Source organism: Cryptomeria japonica, chromosome 10 (genome assembly GCF_030272615.1).
Source record: "Cryptomeria japonica chromosome 10, Sugi_1.0, whole genome shotgun sequence".
NCBI classification, from domain to species: domain Eukaryota; kingdom Viridiplantae; phylum Streptophyta; class Pinopsida; order Cupressales; family Cupressaceae; genus Cryptomeria; species Cryptomeria japonica.
The window spans coordinates 24,369,042-24,385,665 of NC_081414.1; the positions used below are offsets into that span (position 1 = coordinate 24,369,042).

The 16,624-nt window shown below is 34.5% G+C and overlaps 1 protein-coding gene across 1 annotated transcript in view; it reads left to right on the forward strand.

Annotated features, from left to right (window-relative positions):
- Window positions 1-11,534, forward strand: part of LOC131076747 (uncharacterized) — a 40,090-nt gene extending 28,556 nt beyond the window's left edge. Inside the window, exon 3 of the mRNA XM_058014069.2 lies at window positions 11,026-11,534. Coding sequence (XP_057870052.1) covers window positions 11,026-11,055 — 30 coding nt within the window. The 3' untranslated portion in view covers window positions 11,056-11,534. The remainder of the gene's footprint in view (window positions 1-11,025) is intronic.
- The last annotated feature ends 5,090 nt before the right edge of the window (window positions 11,535-16,624 follow it).

Consider the following 16,624-nt stretch of genomic DNA (forward strand, 5'->3'; position numbering starts at 1 on the left):
CTAGGGTGTTAGGCAATAGAGGGATGGGGATTGTTGGTGCTCTAGGCTCACTTGCAATTCTACAAATCTACTGAGAAAAATACTCCGAGAGACATGTCAAGCATGTGTTGAATGAAGATTTATCAACAAATTTTTAGTGGACCTAGGTCAATCAACAAGACTTGCTGCAACTCTTCCACACTGTAGGCTCTGTTAAACTTAGGGGGGTATTCCTTTGGATCTCATAGGAGAAATGAAGAGAAATGCAAAAAAAGAAGCATTACAAAGGGTAAACCTTGCCATCACAAATAATCCAAATTTGGTTGCTATCTATCTTCGCTAGCCTTTGTAATCGTACAACCTGAGATCCATTTCAACAAACTTTGAATCAAATGATCATTATTGTGAGATTTAAAATTTAATTAACAATTGTACCCACAAATTCATCATTCTGCAACCCCATACTGACTAGTATGGGACAAGAAGGAATCATAATTTATTAGAATAATTTACCAAATGCATAAGCATTTGTTGTCTTGATGGGAAATTATTTGCTGTTATGACCAGTGCTTTCCTACTAGCAGTGTTCCTTTGAGTTTTCGGGAAGGAGGGATGCAGGAATGTCTTATATATATAACCCATTCCTGTATCCCTCCTTCCTGAAAACACAAAATGTACAAAACTGAATAATGAATACATAATTGAGAACACGATACAGCAATTGATCAATAATGCTTGTAGAAGTGAAATATTTACAATATGACATGAAGTAATTATTCACTTTAGTTGGATCAGAAATTGAACTAATGATAATATAGAATTATATATTTATATATACACGAAGTGTACAAAACTGAATAATGAATACATAATTGAGAACACAATACAGCAATGTATCAATAATGCTTGTAGAAATGAAATATTTACAATATGACATGAAATAATTCTTTACTTTAATTGGATCAGAAATTGAACTAATGATAATATAGAAGTACACAAAAATTCATCCTTGAGCAAAATTCAAGAAATAATTTGATAAATGTAAGGAGATATACAATAAATAACTCAAGTGGACAGCATAAGCCACCTTTAAACATACCACCCATCCCTACATTATAGCGATACAATTAAGCTTTGGAAAATAAATATCTTTCTTCAATAAAATCATTACATACATTTACAAAAATTAGGCATTTACACTCATTTACCCTTGGCAGCAATTTGTTCATAATACTTCTTGAAAACCTTGGGTAAATAAACTTGAAGCAGAAAACGAAACAAATTAAAATACCAAAACAGTAGATGTGCCATATCAAGTGTTGACTAAAACTGTTCCAATGCTTGCTTGGTATTTGTTTCGTAGACTGCATTCTTGTCCACCCCACAACTTGAAAAACTTACATGTTTTGTAAAACATGGGCACAAAAGCTCTATTTGGCAACAAAAAATTGGCTAGAATCAACTGTCACATCCTCCTAGAAACTCTCGCCTGATAACAAAAAAATGTCTAGGGTGTCATAGGGATGTTGGGGACAACTTGGAGTGTTTGGAGGAGTCAGCTGGAGGCATCCCGCATGTAGAGTGAGTGTCCCTAGGATGTCCCAAAAAAATTTAAATAAAAAATAAATAAGGATAGGGGAGGATGTTTTGCCCCCATGCCCTTCACTCGAAAATAGCCCCCTACTTAGAAACGATAGAAAACAAGTGGGGACATTTCCCATGAGAACACTACCTATTGGGGATAAAGTCAAGATTAACTACATATACGAAAAGAGAAAATAAAATCTTAAATGTGAGCCAAAACATGCTTTAAAATCTAGACATTATTGTTGTAAATTCTTTTCAAACTAAGTTGCCAGTTTTGGTATTGGTTCGGGTTCGGGTTCGAGGGTTCAATTCGTAGGTTTGGCTAATTGTTTTTTGGGGTTTTGGTTCGTTTTGTATTCATTTGTACAAAAAATTTAAACATTATATATATATGTAGCCTAGAACCATGAAATAAGATTAGAATATCACATAGCATCATATAAACAACAAAACCACCATAAACTTGAATGTCTTTTAAATTTTAAAACATGCATAATAAATACTCATCATTCAAACTTTTTCAATATTAAAATAATAATATCAAGTTCTACAATTAGTTTTAACTTTTAATCATCAACATAATCCATCAACATCATCAACATCATCATCTTCATCATCATCATCATTGACATTAGATGATGTAGGAACATTAGATGAACCACAAGTAGTGCCATTGCCACTACCAATAGCTCCAATTTTGAAAATGATCTAAAAACTCTTTGAAGATTATGGTTGTTGGTGGTGAACATTTAGATGTCCCCAGCCTTTGCATACATATGTTTGATCCGATCAATTTTATTCCCCATCTTTTGTAGCATAAGATTGATTGAGTGGACGACACAAGGTGTCCAAATGATATGTTGATATTGTTCCTCAACCAACAACCCAACAACTCTACATTTATTTGTGTTGTCCATTATGATTTGAACAATGTTATGGGGTCCCACTTCCTCAATGGCTGCAATAAGAATATCAGCAATAAATTGTCCATTTTTTACTTGCCTTTCACAATCCATAGCTTTCAAAAACAGTGCCCCTTTAGGCGACACCACTATGACATTGATGAAGGGACAATTTTTTGAAGCTTTTCACCTATCTAAAATAATGGACACACTTGTCTCAATCCATGAATCCCTTATGGTTTTCAATAAGCTTTCAACCTTTTTGACCTCTTTTTCCAATAAGGTGCCACATACTTCTCATAACCTAGGCTCTTGTACCCTTGTGGAGCTTCATTAACTTTTTTCAACATCTCTTTCCAATACGGTGAGTGAACAACATTGAAAGCCAACCCATTTGCATAAATACATCTTGCTACATGTTGATCGTCTGTGTCTCGCTCTCATTTTGAAATGTAGTTTTTGAAGGTCCCTTTGATCTTTTGACTACAGTGGGTTGTTCACTTTGAAAAAGTGGAGTGGCAAAAAATGGGTGGTTTTCTACCACAATATTGGGATTAGATGGGGGCTGCATTCCCTTTGATTATTTTATATGTACGGGTGACTTGATTTACGGGCTTCCCGTTCATTTGTTTCTTGCTCCATAATATATCCTATCATTGTCTCTGATGGCACAAGTACACCGTTCTTTCCAAGGTAAGCTTTGATGCCTTTTCCAGGTGTTCCATACAAATGGGCTTTCACCCAAAAATAAATTATTGTTTATCACATCCATTGCATTCTACATTACCCCAAGTTTTCGGGACGAGGGGACGAGTTTCCGGGACGGCAATTTTTTTTGCCAAATTTGGGGACGGGGGGGGACGGCAAAGGGGACGGCTATATAAAATATAGGGAAAATTTAAAATACATAGGAAAATTCTAAATGTTCATATGAAAACACGGATAAAGCATGCATCTATACATTATATTCATATGAAAACACGGATAAAGCATGCATCTATACATTATATTCATATGAAAACATGGATATAGCATGTGTATGATACTATGAAAACATTTTATAATGCAAACATCGAACATACAACATTATCAATAGACTCAATACTCAATATGCACTCATAATTCAGAATTTCAATTCATTCACATTGTCAATATGCATATCATAATAGATATTAAAGAAATAACATACAAAATGCCCAAAGGCCACACTACTGCCATATTGTTTCATTGTCAATTGCGATATGGAAATCAAAATAGTACTAAGTAAATACGAAAAAGCAAAGTATAATATTTATTATTTAATTAATTTTCTATTTATAAATTTTAAAATTTATAATATGAATTAATTTAAAATTATAAATATTTGATATGAATTAATAAATTTAATGTTGCCTTTTAATTTTTGATAGAGGGCCCATGTTAGAAAAATAATAAAATATAGACAGTCGTATTTTGATTTCATAACTATTCAAATTCAATAATAAAAAAATTGATAGTCGTTTTTTAAATTTTTTCAATATAGAGGGCCCATGTTAGAAAAATTAAAAAAAAATTGAAAATACGACTTTTTTTTAATATTTTTCCCTAGCTCTAGATGTGGGGGACGCCTAGCCGTCCCCAATCCGTCCCTAGCCGTCCCCCGTTTCAGGGACGTCCCCTCAAAATTCTGGCAATTTGGGGACGGGGGGGGACATCCCCTGGCCGTCCCCGAAACGTCCCTGGGACTGGGACGGGGGTTTTCAGGTAGGGGATGCATCCCCGGGTTTCGTAGATTGCATTTCCAAATGTAATCCCCACCAACTGGGACTGGTTGTGACTGTTTGTATCATTTCAACATATTTCCATAGTGGAGAATTGGATCCGTTTTAAATTTAGGTTGAGTTGTGGAGGTAGCACTAGTTGCCATTGCGATTCCTATGGTAAGAAATTTTGTGAACACATTCAAAACAAAAATAAAAAAGTGAATACAAAAAATCGATATAGAAACCCTAGCTCTTTTAAATCTTTGATACATTCATTGAAGAATGAAAACAACATAGTTAAATAAAGCAAAAAATTTGTTTCATGTTTGTAAAACAAAAATGGAGGAAAATAATTGAAAATAACTCTTCTCTTCACAAAAATATCCTTCTATGGTCTTCTTGGCAGCCAATGAAGAGTTGCAAATGTGTATGAATGATGATGCAATTGTTGTTGAACAAAGTGAAGAATTTGTTTCATGTTTGTAAAACAAAAATGGAGGAATAGAATTGAAAAGAATGTACCTCTTTGCAAAAATATCCTTCTATGGTCTTCTTGGTAGCCAATGAAGAGTTACAAATGTGTATCAATGATGATGCAATTGTTGCTGAAGCTTCAAAGATCGATCTTCAACTTCCTATGTTGATCCAACAAGAAAAAATCTATGATCAGCCAGAAATGAACAAGTTGGTTTGGTGTTTTATGTGTTTTAGAGGTCATTTTTATGGTTGAGGAGGGTGCCCAGTCAAAGTCAAACAAAACCAATTAAAAAATTGCAAAAAAATATGCTAAAAGTGGTCATTGGACACCGGGGTTTGTGATGGGTTCGAGGTGTTTCGGCCAGGTTTGTCCTAGTTGAATCTAGCGCCAAATGACAACACCTTGCTGGGACCCTCAGAAGATCGGACTGGTACCTGGACTGAGTGCAAACCAGGCCCGGATCAGGCCAGGTAGAGGCGAACCTGGCTACTAAGTTGTAGATGAATAAAATACAGATGATAACAGAAGATAGCAGTCTTGGTGCCTTAAAACAAACAGGAGAGCAATACAGCCTTATGATGAGTTGGAAACCATCTAGCTACCTTGAGAGTGTTGAAATATATAGCTGCGATAGAGATCGTGTTGTATGGTTTTGCTGTGTAACTGTGACTGAAAGGTTCCAGTTTCCCTTTGTTCGTGCTTCACCAAGTGTCATCTGGACTTTCGTGGCTTGGCAGTTATTATTCTTCATCTCATCGTTCTTCATTATTACGCATCGCTCCTATTTTATTTATCAATGGCTTTCAATAATTTTTCGGAATTCCATCCATCCTGTTTACTGATGCTGCGTTGGTTATTGATTGGACTTTGTCTTGCTTGGTTGGCTGTCGGTGGAGTGCCTAGGTGGTTGTCGGTGGTATAACCGATCAGTTTCATATGCGACTCTTTCTATCCCTGCGTGGAGTCTTATTGCCCAGATATTCGATGTGCTATATATATTGTGTTGTCTACCTTTGTTCAATGTTCTTCCACTAGCAGATTGTTTATTGAGTGCAGGATAATATTTGTCTTCAAAGAAGTCTATAGCAAACATATACGATTTCTTCAGAATTGTGATTTATTATTATTATGTACTGAGTCATGTTTCAGATTTATTATTATTTGTGAAGATATATAATGAGAGTTGTATTGATCGATTTCTCTAAGTCTTGTATGATACTTCTTTTGAAAGGGAATCATATTTGTTTCAGGATAAATTGATAGTAATCTGAGACTATCAATATTTGTACTTATTTCTGAAATATAAATAAAGAATATATTTGTGTGGGCTGGGTTTTTCACCCTCAAGTAGAGGGTTTTCTCAGGATAAGTCTCTTGTGTTCTTGTTATTCTTAAGATTTTGTGTTTTTTGCTCTATTCTGGTTCTAAATTTAACATGGTATTAGAGCAAGTCTAGAAGATCGATCCAGAACCAGATTTTTAAGTTCTTTATTTCTTTCAGTTGTTTGCCTAAGTCATTCATAATGGTGAACGGATTGAAAGTAGAAGATAGGCTAGATGGATCATCAAATTTCTCTTCTTGGAAATTTAGAATTCTGATTACTCTAGAAGAGAATGATCTCCTTGATTATGTTTCAAAAGATGTTGCAGAACCTTTTGTTGATGCAAAGAAAGTTCAATGGAGAAAGAATAGGACTATGGCTAAGCCAAATAAATGTTTCAGACTCTGAAGGACCTATACGAATTCAACAACACCAGCAGAGCTCTAGCCCCGAGACGTCAACCGCTGCATGTTAAAATGGATAAAGAAGAATCAGTTGTTTCATAATTCATGAAAATTACAGAGTTAAAGGATCAACTCAGTGAAATTGGAGAATCTTTTGCTGATAAAGACTTGGTGATGTTAGCCATGAATGGACTTCCCAACTCTTGGGAATCTTTCATTCAAGGTATTAGTGGAAGAAATGATCTACCCAAGTTTGATCGGTTGAGAGCTGATTGTATTCAAGAGGAATGCAGATTGGAGGCGAGAGGTATTGGGCGTAATCATCATGATATGGAAAATCAAGTCCTTGTTACTCATTCTTCTATGGAAAAAGGCAAAAGAAGAAAGAGGGATAGAGACAGAGAATCAGATCCTGTTTCAAAACCGAAAAAGAAGGACTTATCCCACATTCAATGTTATAGGTGTGACAAATATGGTCACATTGCTCAAGATTGCAGATTTGGGTCTTCTCATCTACCTTCTTCTGCTGAAATCAACATAGGGACACCTCAGGAGGAGCCAAGGTCTAATGTAAATTCAGAAGGTTTCTTATTTTAAAATGAGAATATGACATTTCAGCTTCATTGGGAGCCTGTCATTTCAGCTTCAGAAGGACCCTGTTAGTCCAGCTTTAGAGGGAGTCTGACATTTCAGGAGCCTCATTGTCTTGAAGATTTTGTTAATGAGTTCTTCTCTGCGAGAGAAGTTCGAGGTGAAATCCCTTGGTTAATGAGTTCTTCTTTGCGAGAGAAGTTTGAGGTGAGATCCCTTGTTCCACCCTCTGGGAGTAGCTATGGTGGAAGTCATGTGTATGACTTTATGATTTTTATTTCTGTTTTCATTCACCCTCTAGGAGTAGCTATGGTGAATATTGTTATGATGAGATAACAACTTTATTGAATAAAATCTGTGATGAGACTCTGTTAACTTTCTTTGATTGTAGTTGTATGTATCATAGTTTTAAAACTTGTGGACTCGCCACGGACTCGCGAGTCCATGGGAGCCACGAGTCGACTCGCCAAGGACTCGCGAGGCGAGGCCTGGCGAGTCCATCTGAAAGACTCGCGAGTCTTTTGCAAGGACTCGCGCGAGTCTTTTGCATGGACTCGCGAGTCTTTCAGATGGACTCGTGCGACCCAGAGAAAATGTCATGCAAGCTTTAAAATTGAGTTTAACATGTGAAAAAATTAGGTCTCTCCGTCAGGATTCATATATGGAATATAACATTTAAGTATAAGAAAGAAGAAAGATACTTTAAGTTATATTCCATATATACTGTCAGGATGTTTGAGAGTGGTTTCAGACCTCCAGGAGTTATAATGCAAAATCTAGTTTTTGGAGGATTCTTCAATTTTCCAGACTTAGTCAGATTTCAGGATCAGGAAGACATTCCAGACTTAGCCAAATTTCAGGGCATTTGAAGATCAAGATGACATTCCAGACTTTAAGTTATATTCCATATATACTGTCAGGATGTTTGAGAGTGGTTTCGAACCTCCAGGAGTTATAATGCAAAATCTAGTTTTTGGAGGATTCTTCAATTTTCCAGACTTAGTCAAATTTTAGGATCTTTCGGCGATGCCCCTTGACCCCAACTTGGGGGCGTTGCCCCGAAACCCCCGTCGAAAAATATGGGGGGAAATTGCGTCGATGGAAGTAGGGAAAATTTAACCTCCGAGTCTGATTAGGCTCCATATAAAAGCATAATTAGCATTGAAGAAATCTTGGTATTATACATTTTAGAGTTGAAAGTTTGAAACTATGAGTATGTGACATGTGTAATGTTTCAATTATGGCTCTTATGTTCTCTAAATGCATTAATTTCTTTATGTTTTTTTGTAAAACTACGGTTTTTTTTTTGCCGAGTCCTTGCCGAGTCTTTCACGAGTCTTTCACGAGTCCGAGTCCAAGTCCAAATTTTTGGTTTGCCGAGTCCGTGGCGAGTCCGAGTTTTTCAACTGTATCTGTCATGAGATGACGAATTGAAGATCTCTCTTTTGCTAAGAGGGAGTGTTGAAATATATAGCTGCGATAGAGATCGTGTTGTATGGTTCTGCTATGTAACTGTGACTGAAAGGTTCCAGTTTCCCTTTGTTCGTGCTTCACCAAGTGTCATCTGGACTTTCATGGCTTGGCAGTTATTATTCTTCATCTCACTGTTCTTCATTATTACGCATCGCTCCTATTTTATTTATCAATGGCTTTCAATAATTGTTTGGAATTCCATCCATCGTGTTTACTGATGCTGCGTTGGCTATCAATTGGACTTTGTCTTGCTTTGTTGGTTGTCGGTGGAGTGCCTAGGTGGCTGTTGGTGGTATAAGCGATCCGTTTCATATGCAACTCTTTGTATCCCTGCGTGGAGTCTTATTGCCCAGATATTCGATGTGTTATATATATTGTGTTGTCTACCTTTGTTCAATGTTCTTCCACTTGCAGATTGTTTATTGAGTGCAGGTTAATATTTGTCTTCAAAGAAGTCTATAGCAGACATATACAATTTCTTCAGAATTGTGATTTATTATTATTATGTACTGAGTCATGTTTCAGATTTATTATTATTTGTGAAGATATATTATGAGAGTTGTATTGATCGATTTCTCTAAGTCTTGTATGATACTTCTTTTGAACGGGAATCGTATTTGTTTCAGGATAAATTGATAGTAATCTGAGACTATCAATATTTGTACTTATTTCTGAAATATAAATAAAGAATATATTTGTGTGGGCTGGGTTTTTCACCCTCAAGTGGAGGGTTTTCCCAGGATAAGTCTCTTGTGTTCTTGTTATTCTTAAGATTTTGTGTTTTCTGCTCTATTCTGGTTCTAAATTTAACAGGGACACTAGTCGTCCTATCAGAAATAAAATAAGTGCCTTTAAGGTAAATATTACCATTGAAATGGCTAGAAACTAACAAATTATCACTAACAATATTGGGACATGCCCCCTGATCAACTCAAAAAAACCATCCGATAACATAGAAAAGACGGAAATAAACCAGAATAGAGGATAGTAAGACTAGCAGGATTAAAGCCTGTACCAGTGCCCATCCTAAATCCAATTGTTGGCTTACCATCAACAAGATCCAGTCAAAGGCCCTCAATCCACACCTGCTCCTCCATGGAAGAATTGATGGTGAGATGTTGCTTCAGATTCTGCTGCTTGAGGACTCCTACTGCATGTCATAGATGCACTTGTACAGCTGTCCTGAATCTGGAACATCCTCTTGAAGATCATCCAAACCACTAATCAGACCCACCTTATGAGAATTCTGAACAGGAGTTTTGTATTATTTGAAATGTTGGAGGAAAGGGTACTGAGATGGTTGTTCTTGAATTTACCCAACTTTGCTCAGGTTGTTGCGATCTTTCTTTATTTTTTCATATTCTGTGTACAAGTGAAATAGCCTGAGGAGAAGTTTGAGCATCTTCCTTATTTGCAGGTGGTAATGGAGGGTGAAGCATACTCGGGGGAACATAAAGGAGTGGTGAGGTGTGATTTAATTCTAGTAATATCTTCTATCACTGGTTTCAGCCTCTCTCTCTTTTTAGTGTCACTTGAAGTCACCAGATTTACTGCCAATTGCAGTTGGGGAGGAAAGTCCATTGGCATGCCATTCCCTAAACCCATAGGGTTTATTGCATGCTGGTATGGAAGCGAACTTGTATTCTATCAAGAGTACCAATGGTCCATACATAGTAAATCCAACTTACAAACAGTTAAAAAGAACAGCGAAAAGAATTAACCTGAAAACTATTAATATCATTGCAGAGAGGGGAAACTAGGCTTGAGGAAGGAGTGCCATAATCACTGTTCAAAATCCCCACTTCTTCCGTGAATTAAAATGCTGAGATTTCCTTTATCCATGATCACAGAACAGGGCAGACAAAAATGCTACCTTGGTAATGCTGGTAAATAGCAGAAATCCAAATCATCCTCAAAATGACAAAAACAGATCATAGATCTTAAATTATTACATTGATATAAAATCGTCACAACATAATCCCTTGATAATCACAGCATAGTCAACTGGGGCCAGCAGCAGTCAATTTACCACTGGAAGCTTCATTAATATTCAGTTTGACTGAAGGCAAAGAAGCGGAAGTCTATCCTGTCTCTACATTTTTGGTTTAATTTGTAAGCAGCTTAATTATTGGGGGTGTGTACTCAACTGCTTCTTTTTTTTTGTATAAATTTTTTGAAGTGGTAAACACTTTTGACCTGGAGATATGAACTGAGGTCACAAATGGGGGACCTTATCCCCAATATAAATGTTCAACAATAGCGCCCCAGCAGGGTTTGAACCTTGATGGCAAGAACAACACCACAACAACTTAACCATTACACCATGCCAATACCGGCATGCGTGTACTAACACCTTAATCCCTTTTCTTGTTTTCTATTCTTACTAGTACCACTTTGTACGTGGATGATAAAATTCTCTGCTATAAAATATGCCTGTACATTCAAGCAAAATTACTACCGTATTATTCTCCCGTTTATATCTTTCAAATGAATATTGGCACAGGAAAATAACATATCATATTATTATATGATAATTAAAAACTACAGGAAGTTTGCTGTTTCTTAAAGAGGTTTTGAGAGACATGTGAAGGTGACAGCACAAGTCCCTTTCCTTGTCTTCGGACATCCTGTATGCATCTTTGAAACAGACTGTTTCCAAGAAGGGAGACTGATATCAAGGATCAGGGAACAAGTCTCAGGTTAGCTATAGATACATCCTATTATATAGTTAATCCTTAATTTCTACGATATATTAATATATAATTAATTTCAAATGTTGCTATTGATTATAGTATTTAATTTATAAGCATTTGAGAGGTCGTTTCATGGTTTTACGTGACACTTGTTTAGAAAGGCAAAGGCGAACTGAAAATATAATGCTGTGAATTTGGGAATTAACTGTAGTCATATATTCAGTTGACAGATTCCTATGTTATCAGACATAATTTACAGTTTAAAGTTCAAAGATGTATTTAGTGAATTGGGAATGGTTGCACAGAAATTTGCAAGTTGAGATACAATTGACTAGGTTTAAAATATTTTTATATTGAAGCTTTTGTTTGATGAGTGCACAAGGTTCTGCTGATAAAAAAGAATCATTTATTTCTGTTTTTCATTCACGTTATTTGCAAATTCATAAGAATTCTACATGGTTGGCAAGTCCGTTTGTGATTATTTTAAACATTCAACATACTAAGACTAAAAAGTATTCCATAACTTCTTAGCTATCGTGCAAGATACAAAATATTCCTGTTATTGCCTCTTGTATTTTTATCAGTCACATGGTCAACATAAGTTCTATCTTCTAATCGTCTGTGAATCAATGTGGTCAGAATCTGAGATTCTTTTGTCAAAAAAGTAAATACACTGGCCATTTATGATCAGCAACATACTTTTTAACTGATAATAGAGCAGAACTCAGCAAAAATTGTGGACGGTAGTCATTACTTCCAGTTGCCTGGATAATTACCACATTAAATCTGTGCTATCTGCATAATTGATTAAAATATCTCCATTTTCCTCCATCCAGATATTACGTGGAAACATTTGTTAATATCTTTATGGTTTGGTCTGTGTCATAGATAGAGTATATTTCAGTCTGATTTCATTGACTTTAATTAGTGTGCTTTTTAAGTACTCCTCTATTGTTGAGATAATTGTCTCTTCAACATTATAGCATTGTCTGCATTTTTATTGCGCTAGTTAGATGCATGGTTTGTATTTTTTGCACTCCTCATTTCAATAATGTGATCGATACTCATACTGCAATAATTGTGACCATATTGTGTGTTGTGATCTGAATTAATTTCAGTGGCAAAGTTAAAATGGACAAGTAACCGTTTTAAATCCTAGGTCTCTTGATTTAATTCTGGCTCTTGAACTTTCCAAGGTTTAATCATTCAAACTGCAATGCTTTTTTGTTTAACTTCTTACATTGACAGCATACATCATCAATATTCATGATAATCGTTAACATATGCAAATTGATATCTCTTGACCGTGACTTTTGTTATAATAGATAATACAATCTTTATGGAGGTATAGTGTTTTCTATTTGTGCTGGCCGTGAACATGTGCAAACAAAATTTGCTAGTTTCAAGATTTATAGTGGCAGCACAAATACAACGAGAACTTCATTGAAGATTCTTATTTTTCAAAACATGCATGGATAGAATGCCTCACCATTCCTGTATTACAGAGCAATTTCATCAATATTTTTGCTGTCATATGTACTTTTTTTTTTAATCGGTGCTGTCATATGTACTTGTTCCTTCTGTAATGAGCACAAATATATTTTTCGGGAAATTTAACTTCAGAAACTCATATAAAACAAATTGAAACTTTAATGTGAAGAGAGTCAGGGAAATGAACAATAAAAGACCAGTTATAATGTTGGATATCGGCTATAATGTCAAATATGCTGTCATAATATGGTTTGGTTTGATTGAATTTTTGTAGTTTACAACTGTAAAATAACTTGTTTTTTATGTTGCGAAATTTGTCAGCGTGGCATCTGCATCTGCATGCTTATGCCACACATGTTTTCTGTTCATTTTCTTGGATTTTCAGTTTCATTGTGGACAGGCTACCCTGAAATTGAATAAATGGATCGATGTTTTTCCTTTCCTTTTAATTGAAAAGACTTTGGCCGAGCTCCAATTTTTTCAAATATTGTCACCCCTTCATGATACTACATGTAATTTTAATTAAGTAAAATGCACTTAGAAGAGTTCATTTCCTGGGTTTGGTATAAGGAGCTCACTAAACCTGAAAGCTATTTTCATTTCTAGATGTTGAAGTTGAAGCAATGACCGGCATAATTTGCAACAGTTTAAGAAAGATCAGAGGGGGTTACAAAAACTTTAGTCCATTTGATGAAGTGAGTGTGGCCGGAGCAAGAAATATTGGTTTGCTTATTTTTGTTCCATAGCCGCAAAGGATTTTACAATATGATGCAAGTGCTTAGAATCTAAGAATAAGGTTACGGCAACAGAAAATAATTCTTCTAGGAGCATATATTGTTTCCGTATCTAATCTTTGGACATCCTGTAGAGAGTTGGAACTATAGCAAAGTCATACTGTCAAAAACGAATTGTATAAATATTCTATTCTGATCCCTATGGGCTGTCCTGCATACTATGTCATCCCTATGTTTTCTGTTTGTTTCCCAGGGTTTTCAGTGTCATTGTGGCCAGGCTACAATGAAATTCAATAAATGGATTGATTTTTCCCCCACTTCATTTAACTAAATTACTCTTTGGTTGAGCTCCAAATTTTTCAAATATTGTCATCCCTTCATAATACTGTTTAATTATAATTAAATAAAATGCACTTAGAAGAGTTCATTTCCTGGGTTTGGTATAAGGAGCTTACTAAACCTGAAAGCTATTTTCATTTCTAGATGTTGAAGTTGAAGCAATGACCGGCATAATTTGCAACAGTTTAAGAAAGATCAGAGGGGGTTACAAAAACTCTAGTCCATGTGATGAAGTGAGTGTGGCCGGAGCAAGAAATATTGGTTTGCTTATTTTTGTTCCATAGCCACAAAGGATTTTACAACATGATGCAAGTGCTTAGAATCTAAGAATAAGGTTACGGCAACAGAAAATAATTCTTCTAGGAGCATATATTGTTTCCGTATTTTAATCTTTGGACATCCTGTAGAAAATTGGAACTATAGCAAAGTCATACTGTCAAAAAAGTATTGTATAAATATTCTATTCTGATCCCTATGGGCTGTCCTGCATACTTATGCCATCCCTATGTTTTCTTTTTGTTTCCCAGGGTTTTCAGTGTCATTGTGGCCAGGCTACAATGAAATTCAATAAATGGATTGATTTTTCCCTCACTTCATTTAACTAAATTACTCTTTGGTTGAGCTCCAAATTTTTCAAATATTGTCATCCCTTCATAATACTGCATGTAACTTTAATTGAATAGAATGTATTTTGAAGAGTCCATTTCCTGGGTTTGTAATGATCAAGGTTTGGTATAAAGAGCTTACTAAAAGTTCAAAGATTAGAGGGGGTTACAAAATCTTTAGTGCATGTAATGTTTGTCCAGTGATAAATTTTGGGATGCTTCTTTTTGTTCCATAGCTAACAAGATGCTGTTAGTTAAAATCTAAGAATAAGGTTGCATCAGCAACAGAAAAGAATTCTTCTAGGAGCATATATTGTTTCCATATCTAATCATTGGGCATACCTCTATAAGTTGGGAGCTGTAGCAAAGAATCTTGCTGTGAAAAAATAATTGTAGAATCTAGATATATTCTATTCTGATCCCTGTCAACTGTCCTTTTGATTGCTCAAAGATTTGGTTGCAATTTGACGCTGGGATATCCGTGCTTCCAAGGTGACAAACAGCTTACCAATTCCCTTATCACCTCATATATGTCCAAAAATGGTAAATATCCACCCTAGTTTAAGAAGGCAAAAAATTTGTAAACTATGTATTAATCAAGAACAACCATCCCCTATGATCTTCAATTTTAGTTAGATTAACAAATTGTTTAGACCAGGCCTCGAATTTAAGGGTCACCCACTACCTGTCGTTTGAAAATTTTATGACAGTTTATGACAGTTTGATCATTTAAATGTCTGTCATTTGAAGGATCCTATGTAAAATATTCTATATTTAAATATTTTTATGGTTTTTATTAATTATACATATTAAGCATAAAAAATATAATTTTATATCTTTAATAAAGTATTATAAATAATTTAATTATTATTATAAAATATATATGTTTTTGTATAATTTAAATTGACTGAGTATTTTTTAAGAGGAAACATAATTTCTAAAAATGTCAATAAACAGCAGAAAAAAATTAAAAAAATCTATTACACTTCTAATATTCAATTTGTTTACATTTAAATTCAAAAATTATACAATGTATATAATTTAATTTTAGTTATAAACTAAAAAAAATTCAGTTTATTGTGACAATTTAGATTAAGTTTCTATATCTATATTAAAGAAATTCAAGGTAATCTTGCTAAAAATTCTAAAAATTAAAAATAATTATATTCTCTTAAAAATATTAAAAATTAATATGTATTTTTATGATGATCATTATGAAATGATATATATTAATATTATAAATTAAAAGTTTATAATAAATTTTTAATGATTTAAAGTATAGTATATAGATTATATAAAAATATAACAATTCAAATTATACAATCTACTAATTTTTTTAAAGAAATTTAAAAAGGGTTGAAAAGACCATTATTTCCGAGCTTGGTTTATATTGTTGCTACTTCCACTGTAACACAAGGTAAGTGAGGACAATGTAAAAGTGACATTTACAATACAACTATGGGTGCATCATTAATGTATGCCATTATGACATGAAGTTTGTGCCATGTTGCTAATAATGCTAGAAATTGTTCCACTAGCTTAATTTTTTTTGGTACTTGTCAATCATTATTTATTTTTATTTTTTTACTTACAATTCATTTAACTAGCTTTTAAAATTTTTGGAACTTAAACTCATGAAATCATCAACTTCAAAAGAATCTTAGTACCACTCATCATAGTCAAACCTAGAAAGAAGCATGGCAATTCTTTAGAGGAATAGAAAGTGGTTAGATCGTAGCCACACAAGAAGAAAACTAAAAACTTTAATTCTCAACTTAAACTTTTAAGTTGAATCGCGCTTCTAAATTCATGAAATCATCAACTTCAAAAGAATCTCACCACCACTTTTCATAGTCAAACCTAGAAAGAAGCATGGCAATTCTTTAGAGGAATAGAAAGTGATTAGAATGTAGCCACACAAGAAGAAAACTAAAAACTTTAATTATCAACTTAAACTTTTAAGTTGAATCGCGCTTCTAAATTCATGAAATCATCAACTTCAAAAGAATCTCACCACCACTTTTCATAGTCAAACCTAGAAAGAAGCATGGCAATTCTTTAGAGGAATAGAAAGTGGTTAGAATCGTAGCCACACAAGAAGAAAACTAAAAACTTTAATTCTCAACTTTCACGCCTTTATATCTAGAAAAAGGAGACCCAATGCATATACAGAGGATAATGTTGAATGAACAAGTGAAAGTGAACTTCAATTGCCACTAGCAATGAAAGTACACAAAGTGATAAAAAAAGCAATGTGAAACAACAAATTACCATTGCATTGTAG